We start from the raw sequence: 15390 nt of genomic DNA on the forward strand, positions 1-15390 counted from the left end.
TACTTTTACAATGCAATTACGTTGTGACAAGCGTAATTGTTTTTGTGCTATAGCTGCATGCACGTCAGTAAATAAAATAAGTCAATTTGTTCCGCTCCGTTTGTTTTCTCTAGAAGGAACGCGTCGAAGGCAATTACACAGTCACTGTACCGACCTACTTTAACACTGCAACATCAAGGTGATTTTGCGTATTAGTTATCGATCACTAATCAGACTATATTCATGCGGACAACTCAGTCTAAACAAACTAAAATGCTTATTACCTTGTATAGTTCCCAATAAGGTGTTGTCCAGCTCTTTTGCAAAAATTCCCGGCTCACAAATAATTCTCCACGAAAACCCTTACACAAAAGGAAACTAATTATTATATTATTTTTTTTTTCAACCTTCGCACACAATTGGATCAACCCATTTTAACATGAACCACCCATACCAAGTACAACACAGCTTTATCATGATTCGGAGAAGAACAAATCGTAGAATTTTGCACACGTTGTTTTATTGTTCCTTTTGACATTGACTTGACTCAAGTCGCAGTTCCGTGACAGTTTTTTTTCAGTCCCATCGCCCACAAATGAACATTTGTTTTGTGCAGCCGATCACCCCCAAACTGTTCCGTACCTTTCTCGGGACCAATGTAGCTACATTGTGGCGGCGGATGTGACAAGGGACCTCTCGCACGAGAACGGGCATTGAATCAAGTCTAACGGTGAAAGGGCTCACAAGATCACGGTTCGGTGCAGTTAATAAAAACCACAACAACGCGTAAACATGACACCACCCGGTCCCGAGAATGGCCAGGCATATGGCTGGGGATGCCGGCCGCTCAAAATTTTCCTGGTGTCAAGATGATGGGACTGGACATAAAATGAACCTCATTGGAATGGGACTCAAGCCAAGTATGTTACCGTGCGGTCCACATCATACAGGGCGGGGGCGTTCAATCGTGAGCACACGCCTTTATAAGAGAATGGAAACGAGAACGTTAGAAATGCACGCCCTTGAAGCATGGGCGTTTTCTGTGTAGAGCAATTAATTAACCAATACAATGTCTCCTCTTTGCGTCGTTATCGTTAACATTTTAGTTATCGCTGCAGTCACTGTGTGACTCGGCCTTAACGCTACCTCCCGTCCTCTGTGTTCCTACCGTCCCAAAATCGAAAGCTCTCTAGTTTATTGGACAGGATGAGAAGGGTTTAAAAGGGGTTCAGAAGAAGTCGTAAAGACGATGGAACAATGATAAGTCAAAGGGGCATTACATATTGGTTTATAAAACAGTGGCTGGCACTGCCAACACTAAGTAATCCACCATACAAAACACGCGAAAAAAAAAATACAACACCGATGACACTTTTAGCATGAAATCGATTAAAAAGAAAAATCGATGATAACGCTCACTGAAATTGTCGACACAAATATTTCAATATGTTTCCACAATCACCATTCAGTATTTGTTACTTTAAGGAAAATGAAAGTTAGCGAGGGTCAATCGAGAAGCGGCATACCCCCAAATTATTCTCTGCTAACACTCTGTCATGACAAGACTAACGGCGTGGCGTCTTTATCGAAAACTCTTCTCTCCTTTATGCCTCCAGTGTAACCAAAAGGCAGCAGCAACACTCAGTAATTGTGCACCAGCCATTAGACTGAAGGCCACGGTGTAGTCTCCAGTTAAGTCGTATATCAATCCTGGTGGGCACAAACAAAACGTACACATGTTTAAGTTTCATACCTTCATTTACTGTTTCGTTCATTCATTCATTAATTTGCGACTCATTATTTCATCAGCTCGCCAGTGTAGCCGTGAGCTTTGTTGATCGAGAGAGTGGTTTGGATCCATCCCGACAAAACTACTAAATATAAACAACACAATAGTGAATTTTACAACTACCGTCCCAATGCGCTTTACTATATTGCCCCGGTCATCGGGGCAATAACACCCCTTTCATATGTATCCGTTCCCTGGAAAAAGGTAGCGCTCCGAAGGCTTTTTCTTACCAACAAATCAAACTGCCAGATACATAACACTTGGTGAAAAGAAACATTAGTAAAGTATATTGCTCAAGGACAAAAGCTTTACTACCGGGACCTGAAGCCACACTCCATTGATTTTGACCATACTTGAATATAGCCACTCGGCCAAGACACCTCACAAAATACTCGATGCAGAACGTTTATCAATCATTTACGAATCTGTTATCAATATGTTGGGTTAGTTTGCTTGTAGAAAGGTTTGCGGTAACACCATGTAATGACTATCTCTAATAAGTTGGGGTGATTCTGAAAAGAACCGTTGGTTTCAACTCGACGTTTCGATCAGTATGCTCTGATCGTCTTCTGCTCTGATCGTCTTCTGCAGAAGACGATCAGAGCATACTTATCGAAACGTCGAGTTGAAACCAACGGTTCTTTTCAGAACCACCCCAACTCAATAGAGAAAGTCATTACATGGTGTTACCGCAAACCTTTCTATATCGTATTTCCACCACGCAAAGTTTCAAATCCTACTTAGTTTGATTGTGTTAATCAGGACGATATTTGCATGTCGAAATATACCGACGTCATTTCCTTGAGCTTTGTACATGTGTCTTATCTTGATGACAGAGACCATTTTCGGATATGCATTCGTGCGCCTAGTAGTGTTGTATGCATCCTCGTAGTCATGGGTCAAAAAGGCGCGGCGAGATCGATCACCCCTGGGAACGAAAGTGTGGGCTAACCCGCTCACACGTATCCGAAAAATCAGTTATAAACAACTCCAGCTGGTCATAATCAAGCGTTTAAAAAAACGCGACGTGCTCTCCACCAATAGTAATATCGAAACTGTCAGAGGTATTTATGAATTTGGTTTAACAATTAAAGGAACACGTTGCCTTGGATCGGTCGAGTTTGTTTTTGAAAAGCTTTTGTAACCGTTCGTAAAATGCATATGATTATAAAGATATTTTAAAAGTATAATATAATGATCCACACAAGTATAACTCGAATTGCGTGGTTTTCCTTTTACCTCGTCGACAAACACGGTCGGCCATTTTATGGGGGTCAAATTGTTGACTCACATAAACGGCCGACTGTGTTAGGTCGCAAAGTAAAAGGAAAACCACGCAAACACGCAAACGTGTGTGGATCATTGTATTCCAATTTAAAAATATATTAATTCCCATATGCATTTTATAACAAACGGTTACAAACGCTTTTCAATGACCAACTTGTCCGATCCAAAGCAGCGTGTTCATTTAACACAAAAACTCACCTGGGACATATAGGAGAAGGATTATGGACAAACCAGTCATAAATCCCATCCAGCCAAGAACATGGCCCAGCTGTTCTTTACCAAATATTTCCTTTATGACAACATCTATGAGTATGGAAGTCAATGCAAAAGCAATTCCAAAGATACAAGCATTTCCAGTAATTGGCCAGTAAGACATCAACCATGGGTCGACAGCATAGTAAATGACAAGTATAAGTACAGCTATAGCCAGCCAGGTGTATTTGCTGACAAATTGCACTTGCTGAATTATAGGGGCGATCATAAGGCAGGCTACTGCTCTTCCAATTCCATAAGCAACGATGAAATTCGACGCGTCTTCCATTGTGAATCCTTTATACACAGTAGTATACTGCACATAGTAGACTAACCAAGCACAGTAAGTGATTAGTCGAACAGTTGATATAAATACAATAAACCAAAATGATGTGGATGAGAACAAACCACGCTGGAATGTTTCACGAGTGAATAAGTATACTTTGTTAAAACAGCCACAGTGGTTGTTTGGTGCCCTTTTGTCTTCTCCGGTCTCTTGCTCCTCGTATGTGAGAGCTGCTTCGTAACCATCTCGACTCCCACTAGCTGCAAGTGGTTTCATCAGAGCTCCACAAACAGCGATATGTAATAATAATGCTCCAAGTAGTAGCATTGTTCCTCTCCAGCCGTATATATCTAGGAAAAGCTGTATCAATGGCACAACAGCAATGAAGGCAAAGGAGGAGCCCATGGACCCCAAGCCGTAGGCTGTTGTGAGTGATTTGGTAAAGAAACTTCCAACCAGATGCTTCGATATTATGTAAGTGATGCCAATTGCTGCTCCTGAATAGTAAGATACGAAATATGTTAAGAGTTTTAACTTTTAACATTCCTCTGAAGAGCTGAGGGAACAAAGTATACTCAACATTTTCTAAACATTAAGGTACTTTTTTCAACAATGTCAACATATTTACATAAATTACACTCACACCATTTTAAGATAATGATAATAAAAAGTTAACCTTTAAAGGCAGTGGACACTATTTGTAGTTACTCAAAGTAATTATTAGCATAAAACCTCATTTGTCAACGAGTAATGGGGAGAGGTATAAAACAGTGAGAGAAACGGCTCCCTCTTGAAGTAACATAGTTTTTGAGAAACAAGTACTTTTCCACGAGTTTGATTTCGAGACCTCAAGTTTAGAACTTGAGGTCTCGAAATCAAGCATCTGGAAGCACAAAACTTCGTGTGACAAGGGTGTTTTTTTCTTTCATAGTTATCTCGCAACTCCGACGACCAATCGAGCTCAAATTTTCACAGGTTTGTTATTTTACGTGAGAAGTGAGAAGACTGGTCTTTGACAATTACCAATAGTGTCCACTCTCTTTAAGGGGAAGGTACACGTTTGTTAATTGTCAAAGCACAGTCTTTTCACTTGGTGTATCCCAGCATAAGCATAACATCACAAGCCTGTGAAAATTTAAGCTAAATTGGTCATAGAAGTTGCAAGACAAAGATGAAAGATAACAAAATTTGTGTGCTTTCAGTTAGAAATAAAATACTTATAGCTTAAAGTCTTTTAACATTCAAGTCAGAAATAAACACTTTCTCAAAATACATACTACTTCAGAGGAAGCCGTTCCTCGAAATGTTGTATACTAACAACAGCTCTCCAATGCTCGTTACCAAGTAAATTTTTGAGTTAATATTTGTTTTTAGTAATTACAAAACGCGTACTTTCCCTTTATATGTTAATTGCTAAGGTGCTGCAATTGTTTTTATGAATGAGTAAACCAGTATCACGTAAAGACGTTTCACATGTTTCGTAATGTCCGTTAATGTTATTTTCGTGACTTGTTTTACTATGTTCTCAAAAAAATTCAGCACCTCAGGAAGTAGAATTTAAAGAAGTCACTATACCATACTATCTTCATACTGTTTGTTGAATGTAGTTGCAATTACAGTGTCTTGATTGTTAGTCCAGCTGATGTGTGGTTTGACCGATAGACATTATTGCTCTATTATACGGAGCTTAAGGAATAATATGCGTGAAAAAAAATGAAAACAAGTTGCGTGCGAACAAAAACAAATATGCGAGCTGACAAATAAATCTACGTTCAACCGCAACAAATACGCGTGCGTACGAAAACAGTTGCGAACTAAAAATGTGCTTGCGTACGATCAAAATCTTCGTTGGACTTGTTTTTGTTTGCACCCAATTATTTGTTTCGTTCGCACGCAATTTTGTTTTTACGCATGTCCCTTTAAAAGCTCCGTACTGTACAATCTCTGCTGCAAACATTTAAACCCGCGAAAACGACCAATCAAAAAAGTAAAACATTTAGTTAGAGGACAATATGCCTCAACAAGGTCATTTGTTTGTAGTGTATACACTCTCCCGATAGGCTTGCTTTGGTGTTATGCAAAATGTGCAATCGTTTTGTTTTACTTTTTTTCTCGTGAACCAGATGGCCGATCGATCTCAAACTTACACAGGTTTGTCAGATTATGCATATAGTGTGTTGCATAAAGTGGTAACAATGTCAGCAACTGTTTTGTTAGCTCAATCCAACTTGTTTATGTTAATTTTAAGCAACGTTTTACCTGAAACAGTAAGGAGGAAGGTGATTGCGTACAGACTGGATAGGAATGACGCAGTTATCATAGAGATACCAGCAACTATTCCACTCACTATCACCACAGTCCTGGCGCCAAATCTCTCCTTTAGTGGCGTTGCTAATATCCCTGCTCAGAAAAGAAGAACAAAAAACATGGCGATGATACATTGATTATAATTGTGACAGCAGTATAATTGAACAAAGTTACAATATATTACATCCGTCCAGGCGATCTTTTTTTTTTTAGCTGTTGATATTGTTTTCGTCGATATACTACTACTACTACTGCTGCTGCTGCTGGTGCTGCCGCCGCTGCCGCTGCCGCCGCTGCCGCCGCTGCCGCCGCCGCCGTCGTTGCCGTTGTTGCCGTTGCCGTTGCCAGTGTTGTTGTCGTTGTCGTTGTCGTTGTTGTTGTTGTTTTTGTTGTTGTTTTTGTTGTTGTTATTATTTCTCAATTGTTAGCCCAGCATAACCTGTGTGCATGCATGATGTTTGAAATACACAGTAAGTGGAAAATGGTAATCATTAGCACAGAGTTTGGTGGTTATGAGTTCAGTGAAATCCACTCGTACTAGATCAAACATCAAACCAACTACCAAATACAGGGATTTCATCCTAAGGAGTTTGTCACATGATAATGGACTCTAATAATACTGTCATGTACTCAATAAACCAAACAAATCAAACAATCCTGAGTAAAATACAAGTTTTTACATTCATTCAACTTTTTAATTGAACTTTTGGGGATAAACAATTCAGTTGAACATTATTTGCCTTAAAAAAAGGAGATGTTGATACCACTCAACTTATATAACGCCCTCTATTGACAAGTTACAGTGGAAATCTTTGCAGCACCTTAATTTCAAGAACTACACGACCAATGTTTAAACTCATTGGGCATGGACATTCATTTAAAAAAAAACCTTGACATCAAGTTGACCTATACTTCCGGGTCAACCGGAAGTGAGACCATATCTTAAGAAATACACAACCTATTTTCAATTGTTTCAGTTATAGACTCCTTGGTCATTTGAGCACATGGTCCAAGCAAAACAACACGGAACAGCTTTGTGTTTGTTCACAAACACCTAATGTCTAGTTTTTAATTGATATTATTATTTATATTTATTGTATTATTATTCATTTGGAAATCAGACAACAAAACAATGATGAGTACAGAGCAACAAAGTGATGAAAATCCACAAGGGAACAATCAATACAGCAACACTTGCCATAAACACAAAAGTTTAACTTAATAACTGTGGACTGGGCCAACTGTTTCATATTGTGACTGGCTTGTACACAAATAAGCAAAGAGATAAGTTTAAATAAACTATTTTATAAACAGTAAAGTTTAATTAAAAGTACATCAATATTTAAGATAAACTTACCCGAGAACGCCCCACCAGACGAAACAAAAGCAACCATCCAGCCAATTAACCACGTGGAAGTGACGAACTGTTCCTGTAGGGTGGGTAACATCATACCCAGACCTTTGGTCACACCAACCCTTGCTGCAAAACACGTAAATAAACCCAACACAGCAATCCAACCATGAATACCGCCATCTCGTATGGTTTCCTTTAAAGAGTTCGAAACGCTCTCCAAGCAGCCATGCGCCATTTTCTATGGACCAAGAAGAGATTAAACAAAACAAGAGGCGCACTGAGGAACTCATAAGCAACATCTCACTGAGAACAACTGGTTACAGGTATGTTCTTCAGACACAGTCAATGTAACGTTATGGATGGTAAATGGTATCATTGGTATCACCAACCTACATCTCACATAATGAACCATTTTTGTAGAGCGCATATCACAATCACATATAAGTCCCTATGCGCTTTGAGATGAAAACAAAAGAGGAGTAAAAGTTAATAAAGATGTGAAGTAAATACAAAAGCAAAATTTAGTTGATACAGAAAGAAAATACCCCAAGTCCAACCTGCGTTTTTTTTTCTAAGAACGTGTAGCGTGTTAAAATCATATGGGGCTTCGAAATTAATGGTGACTGTATTGGTTGACGACTCACCTCAAGCTATATATGCTGGTATTATTCCATTGCATTTTAACACATTTCATGAATTGTTTACCGTACCGTAGACACAAGCACATGGAACAGTCGCTGGCTGCGCAATAGCTCAGTGTAAACTTAATATCTAAAGTATGAAAGTGTATGTGTACTGATACATTTATTTCCAGTGTTGTTTCCAATCTTAACTCTTTTTTATGCACATGGTTTGGGAGGGCACATGTGTTTGTTGACATTTTTGTTTTACTTTTGGCTTTCCCTGGACGGCCGTTTGTTATAATTGTTGTAGTGTCCGAAAAAAGACAAACAAATATAACATACAAAAGTAAATACCTTTCATTACCTGTATCCAGGACCAATTTTATTTGTTATTCATAAATACCTCAGACAGTTTCGCTATTCCTATTGGTGTAGAGCGCTTCACGTGGGTGGATGTAAACCTTTTTTTCATGACCGGTAACAAGTGTTAATTCATGGGTGTGACACGCGACCTTGCACATGTTCTTTTGAGACAGTTTCTCCATTCATATTGATCGAGAGCAACGGCTGAAACAGTTTTGCCACATCACGCAAATACGCGCGATGCGCACACCATTCCCTTGTAAGGAGTTGTTTACCCGAGGGCGGCAGAGGGCTTTACCGTTTCATAGCTGGAGGGGGGTTGTGTTGAAATAAATCATTTAAACATTATATTTGTTGCAATTATTTTACTTTTTGACCAAACAGTGATGATGTCTTTGACCTAAAAGGTATTTATGAATGGGAATCAAAGTGTGTTGAATCGAGTTTCAACTAGTGGTTTTCAACTAATTGTTCAAAGCCGGTGTCCCACAAGGTACCAAAATCGGACCGATCGCCTTTTTGGTCATGTTTAATGATTTTGTCACTGATCATCAAGAGGTTACTCACTATAAGTATGTAGATGACATGACCCTTAGCCAGTCTTTTAAAAACTCTGAGAATGCTATTGGTTTGCAAAACGAATTAGACTGTCTCCAACAGTGGGCTGACACTAACAACATGAAAATCAATCCTCCCAAGTGTCAAGCTTTGAGTATTTGTTTCCAACGCACCCCAGCTGTACTACCTCACTAACACAAGCTGTATGACAATTCTTGGGGTTCATCTACAGAGTAATCTTAAATGGGATACCCAGATAAGTTCAATGTGCAAAGCCTTCAACTATAAATTGTACCTTCTGCGCCAATTAAAACGGTGCTGCACTTCTAATGCTGATTTGTTGAGTGTATATATTATGTATGTTAGACCAACTATTGAGTATGCTTGCCCAGTCTGGTATTCAAGCCTCACGAAGTCTCAACTTGGATGCCTTGAAAAGTTGCAGCGCAAGGCTCTTCGTATTATCTTGTCCTACGATTACTGTGAAACTAAGTCTTTTGCTGAGATTATTCCCAGCTTGGCCTCCCTGCCATGGATGTTACACTTGAGCAGCTCTTCGTAAATTTTGGTAAATCCCTCCTCACTTCTAACAGATATAAACAATGGCTTCCCCCACCTAGAAACAACAACCTGAGAAATTCCAATAAACTTTGTACAATTAAATGTAGGACTAACCGTTTCAAAAACAGTTGCATCCCTTCCCTAGTTGAGCTGCTCAATCACCAATAATTGTTCTGGCCTGTAGATAACTTGTTTTCATTGTGTAAATATTTGTAATGTATATACTTACAGTTTTTTAATTTTATATTCTCATCTACTCTATTTTTATAATCTCGTATTGTATATTTGCTGGTTTTTGATGTTTGAATGTAGTTTTATATTGTAAAACTAAACACAATTCAGCCTTTTGGCTGCTACGTTTGATTTTTAATAAACCAATAATAATAATAATAATAATAATAATAATAATAATAAACCCGCAAAGGCCTAGTTCTTTATAATTTACCTCGACTTCGTCTCGGTAAAATTACCAAGAAACAGGCCTCGTTTGGATTAAACCACTATTTGAAAACCTATTCATCACACATTGATTCCATTGTTTAACCATGCTTTCATTTTTCGTGTTGTTTTGTGAAAGGCACTGTCCGTTACACAACTAGGCAGAATAGTTGGGAGGGCCCAACTAGGCAATTTTGTAATTTGTTTATTAATAAATATTCGCTTACTAATAATTGTTTCGCAAAATTTTGATTTGATAGTAGTTGTTTATTATTATTAATAGACACCCCTGAGACACCCTGGAATATCACATAAATTGCAAGAATACAAGATAACCCAAATAAATGCAATCAATTCAAACTTACGATCGTATATCGTCCGACGTCGACAGCACCGCCAAACAGACTCTTAAAACTATAACAAGACTAAGACCTTAAATTGACAATGAACCCTAACCCAAAGACAATCACCCAATACACGTACTCTAGCTAAACGATGGTCTCACTACACAATAAAACACTATACCAAGTCTTGCTCGAGTCACTTCACTAAACACACTGACTCGTGATGCGCTCCACGCCAACCCCCGGTGCCACGCCTCTACACACATGCGGTCCTAGATCGCTAACTGCGCACGCGCACCCCGCTTACCTGATTCACTGCGCACGCGTATCATGTCAGCCTGAGTCACTGCAAGTGCCAAGCTCCGCCCACTTGCATCGATCGCCCAGCCACGCAGCAAACACATGCAAATACTACACTAAACAGTCACATGTCCGTCAATTGCATTTCCGCTACAATATTATTATTGTTGTTGTTGTTTTGCTGTTGCTGTTGCTGTTGCTGTTGCTGTTGCTGTTGCTGTTGCTGTTGCTGTTGCTGTTGCTGTTGCTGTTGCTGTTGCTGTTGCTGTTGCTGTTGCTGTTGCTGTTGCTGTTGCTGTTGCTGTTGCTGTTGCTGTTGCTGTTGCTGTTGCTGTTGCTGTTGCTGTTGCTGTTGCTGTTGCTGTTGCTGTTGCTGTTGCTGTTGCTGTTGATGTTGATGTTGATGTTGATGTTGATGTTGCCGTTGCTGTTGATGTTGTTGCTTCCCCTTCTGTTTACAACGAAGTCCTAATTTTGTGGAACCGAATGTTGTAGGTTGCAATAAGCTGACCCGCCATGTTATGCTGACTGCCGGGCAAGATACGGATGAGTTAGTATCACGTGGTTTATGTTTATGTACATATCATGTTCAAGAGTGCAAAATTAACCGCATGCCTTTAACATTAGTATAAGGAAACAAGAAGTTAACCAATCGTTTTTAAGACTGCACAAATATCAGAACTGACTGCCTCAAAATGAACCTGAATGCAAAAAGTATTTTGGCCAACCTTCTGCCAGCTGTTGCATTATCTGGCCAGTAGCTGCCAATTCTGGGCCAAATAGTGTCATGCTATAATGGCCTAAGACAGAAGTGCCATCGGCGCGAGCGTTATTGGGCCTAACAGGTTCAGAATTAACTACGATTTTTTTATGTTTCGCCTTTTTCGGTAATATGTAGCCAATTTCCTTTAAGATGTTTTCAAAGTGTTGAAACTATGCTGTTTTTCTCCATAAAATAATTGTGGGAGAACAAATTCAGTATCGGGTGCACAAACTTAGCAAGAAAGGAGGGTTAGATTTGTTTATCCTTTGAAACTCAAACACGGCAAATTGTGCGATATATTGTACCAAATAACTGGAATTTATCTATTTTTAAAACGTTAGCATAGCAAAATTAGATTGATTCGTTATATCTACAGCATGTTTTTCACGATCTGGAGGATAAAATGGTAAAAATAAATTATTGCTTTAAAATCCTGTTTCGAGAGCAATATTCTCAGACCATAATGACAATTTTAAGATATGAACTTGACAAATAACCAAAAATAAACAGGTTCACAATTAAATAAAAAAAAATTGTTTTGTACTGATTTTAGTAATATATAGGAACTTTCCTTGAAAATCTTTTCAAAATGTTAAACTATACTGTTTTTCTCCATAAAATACCTATGGGAGAACAAAGTCAATATCGGGTGCACAAACTTAGCCAAAAAGAGGAGGGCTAGATTTGTTTATATTTTGGTGCTCAAATCAAGCTGAAAAAGAGGAAGGGATATATTGTTGTTTCCCTTGAAAATAAAACACGACAACGAGTGTGATAACATGCAACAAATACGTGTGATTTATCCATTTTGAAAACGTTAGCATAGCAATATTAGATTGAGTCGTAAAATCTACAGCATATTTTTCACGATTTGGAGGAACAAATTGTAAAACAAAAATGTGTTGCTTTAAAATCCTGTTTCGAGAGCAATTTACAGACCATAATGACAATTTTAAGCTGTAAATTTGAAACAAAAAATAAAAAAATACAGTTAAAGCCATTGGACCCTTTCGGTAAACAGTGTTGTCCAAAGCCCACACTTTGTGTACCACAACTTCTATATCAAATAACCTACCTGTGAAAAGTTAGGCTCAATCGGTCATCGGAGTCGGGAGAAAACAACGGAAAAACCCACCCTTGTTTCCGCGCGTTTCGCCGTGTCATGACATGTGTTTAAAATAAATCCGTAATTCTCGTTAACGAGAATTTATATTGTTTTGCTGTTTTCTCAAAAAGTAAAGCATTTCATGGAATAATATTTCAAGAAAAGTCTTTCACCATTGCCTTCTGTAAACCCTGTAAGTTATTTGTAAATCTGTGAACTTTTATTTTTTTTCTGAACCGAAAGGGTCCAATGGCTTTTAATATGAACCTGTTGCCTGCTAATGGTGAGTTATGGCAACTGTACACGGCCGATTAATTGCCAATGTTTCAAATGTAAATGCCAGTATCGAGCCAATACAGATGTTTGCTGGGAGGCTCCTTGGGCATTGGAGATTAGGTATAGGATAATGCCTGAGGTGCGCGCCATTCGTGGGTAAGAATGGCACCCACGAATGTCGCGTGCGACTTAACCCACACCTGGGACGTCATGCTATTGTTAAAATCGCTCCATTATTTTGCACGAATGGCGCGATATTGTTTAATTTTTAAGTCAAGTGTTTCTAGTATTGCGTAAGCTTGTTTACTCCTGCCAGTGAACACCACTGGTGGTGCGTAACTTTTGGACGAAGACCGACATTCACGATATACGCTCGTTCATTCGACAGTGTGACATCATGGCTCGGGAGCGAAATAGGCAGTTCACTTATTTAAGTTCTTTACGATCATTTCGTAATACATGCGTAGCTCGATTAAAAACACATGTGGTCCATGGCGTCATTGACTTCATTTACTTTATTCGCTAACTCTTTTGTGAAAATTTCACCCATTTGCACAATGGGTGTATAGTTGTACCCAACGCACCATTCTTGAAAATTAATGGAGCGATTTAACAATAGCATGACGTCACAGGTGTGGGTTAACCTGGGGTAATCTTGACCCCGTGTTGACTGGTCGTCTCTGTCAATTCGTCGTAAGTTGTCTGTTTTGTATGTTATCATTAAGTTTAAGATTAACCTTTTTAACTGTGATGTGGCAGACATCATTTTTGTCAACCATAGATATCCTAATGTTCTCACCTTCAAACACCTGTATGCTAGAAACGATGTTTTGCATTTATCTGCTCCTCATCTTTTCCCAAGACTTTGGTCTAGTTTGCCTGAAACATTCGCAATTCACTACTGCTCTTGCCCTTCTACAGCTTTCTAAAATCACTTAGATTTTCTGTCTGCCAAGCTCACGAATATATTGTATAGTACCTTTATCTGAATCACTTGTTCAATATTTTAAGTTGTTTAATTTATCTACAAGTTTACTTTTTATTTATTTATTTATTTTCTTGTATTGTTTATTTATTTTAAATTTATTTTTTATTCTTATTACATATTTATTATTTGCTATTGGTTTTATAATTATCTGTTTTTATTGCATTGTGTACTACATGTATATTATGTTAAACAACAACAACAACAACAACAACAACAACGACAACGACAACGACAACGACAACGACAACGGCAACGGCAACGGCAACGGCAACGGCAACGGCAACGGCAACGGCAACGGCAACGGCAACGGCAACGGCAACGGCAACGGCAACGGCAACGGCAACGGCAACGGCAACGGCAACGGCAACGGCAACGGCAACGGCAACGGCAACGGCAACGGCAACGGCAACGGCAACGGCAACGGCAACGGCAACGGCAACGGCAACGGCAACGGCAACGGCAACGGCAACGGCAACGGCAACGGCAACGGCAACGGCAACGGCAACGGCAACGGCAACGGCAACGGCAACGGCAACGGCAACGGCAACGGCAACGACAACGACAACGACAACGAAAACGAAAACGAAAACGAAAACAACAACAACAACAACAACAACAACAACAACAACAACAACAACAACAACAACAACAACAACAACAACAACAACAATAACAATAATAATAATAATAATAATTATAATTATAATAAACTTCAGGGTCATCCGGAAGTGGGGCCATAACTCAAGAATTACACAACTGATTTTGTTTTCTTTAGTTATAGACTCTTTGGGCAAAGACCAAAACTGTTATTTATTGTAATCAGACCAAATACAATCTTTGAATCACTCAATAGAAGCAAAATACCACGGAATAGCTGTGTTTTTATGCACAAACACCTAATGTCTAGTTAATAATTATTGTAATATTTGTTAAAGATTTTGAGTTGCAATTCAGAGCTACGACATTTTAAAATAAGTAAACCATAATTTAATTAAACAAATTATAGCAGAAAATTATGTTGTGCTAAAGTGTATACCTCCTTTATTATTTTATTAGTTTGTACAAAGCATTTTAAAATTAATTTATTCATTGCTGCTGTTTTTCATTTTGTTTTAATTTTGTGTTCATATCATGGACAACTACACTTTATTGTAATGGACTTTTTTATTGCAAAGTAACATCATTTAAATTTAATATATTTGATATACGTTTTGCATTTTTATTTTAATAATAAAAACATACGAGTTAGAATGCTGGTTGAATTTTCGTCTGACAACGAAAGTTTTACTTTATGACATCTGTCTACTGTTTTTTTGGCGGCACACCATTTTGTCAAAATGGTAGAAAACCTCTATTGGGCCAATATTGGTTTTGTAGCTGCACTAAATCTTTTCTGGGCCAATACTGTTTTTTTTTTTTTTTTTTTTTTCTTTTCTTTTTTCAGTGCCTTGCAATTTTGGCGAAATGGTATAGAAAACTTTTTCTGGGACAATACTCGTTTCGAAGCGGCAAACCATTTTGGCATACAATGGTATAAAAAAACCTTTGCTGTGCCAATACTGATTTTGTAATGGCGCAGCATGGGGCCGGCATTGAACCGACATTGGTAAAAGATTGTGAAAACAATTAAAAACTGACAAGGTAATGTAACTTTTTGGCTATAAAATACCCCCCAAATTGTATATATTATTTGACGATATGACATAACTGGCCCGTTACTGGCCAGATTGTTCAGTGTGTAATTAATACGTTAATTAGTTAAATATTCTACCAAGTGCACCCTCAGACACATATATATACATGTGACTATACTACTG

At 38.5% G+C, this 15390-nt stretch overlaps 1 protein-coding gene and 1 long non-coding RNA gene across 2 annotated transcripts in view; both read right to left on the reverse strand.

Moving 5' to 3' along the window:
* Positions 1 to 15390, reverse strand: part of LOC139942967 (uncharacterized) — a 521441-nt gene that overhangs the window by 215307 nt on the left and 290744 nt on the right. The window lies entirely within an intron of this gene.
* Positions 1552 to 10269, reverse strand: LOC139942956 (monocarboxylate transporter 12-like). The gene is made up of 5 exons (XM_071939780.1): positions 10163 to 10269; positions 7258 to 7492; positions 5853 to 5993; positions 3254 to 4090; positions 1552 to 1689 (listed from the first exon to the last, which is right to left on the reverse strand). Exons 2-5 carry the CDS (start codon positions 7487 to 7489, stop codon positions 1562 to 1564), a joined length of 1338 nt encoding a protein of 445 aa, XP_071795881.1. The 5' UTR covers positions 7490 to 7492; positions 10163 to 10269; the 3' UTR covers positions 1552 to 1561.

Source organism: Asterias amurensis, chromosome 10 (assembly GCF_032118995.1).
Source record: "Asterias amurensis chromosome 10, ASM3211899v1".
NCBI lineage: Eukaryota > Metazoa > Echinodermata > Asteroidea > Forcipulatida > Asteriidae > Asterias > Asterias amurensis.

What these genes read in the sequence shown, in the direction of transcription:
- LOC139942956 (XM_071939780.1), bottom strand. Translation starts at nt 7,489, where the DNA reads ATGGCGCATGGCTGCTTGGAGAGCGTTTCGAACTCTTTAAAGGAAACC. An exon ending in GTCTGGTGGGGCGTTCTCGG is followed by an intron (nt 5,994 to 7,257) that starts GTAAGTTTATCT and finishes TTTTCTGAGCAG; the next exon opens with GGATATTAGCAACGCCACTA. An exon ending in CCTTCTCCTATATGTCCCAG is followed by an intron (nt 1,690 to 3,253) that starts GTGAGTTTTTGT and finishes TGTGCCCACCAG; the next exon opens with GATTGATATACGACTTAACT.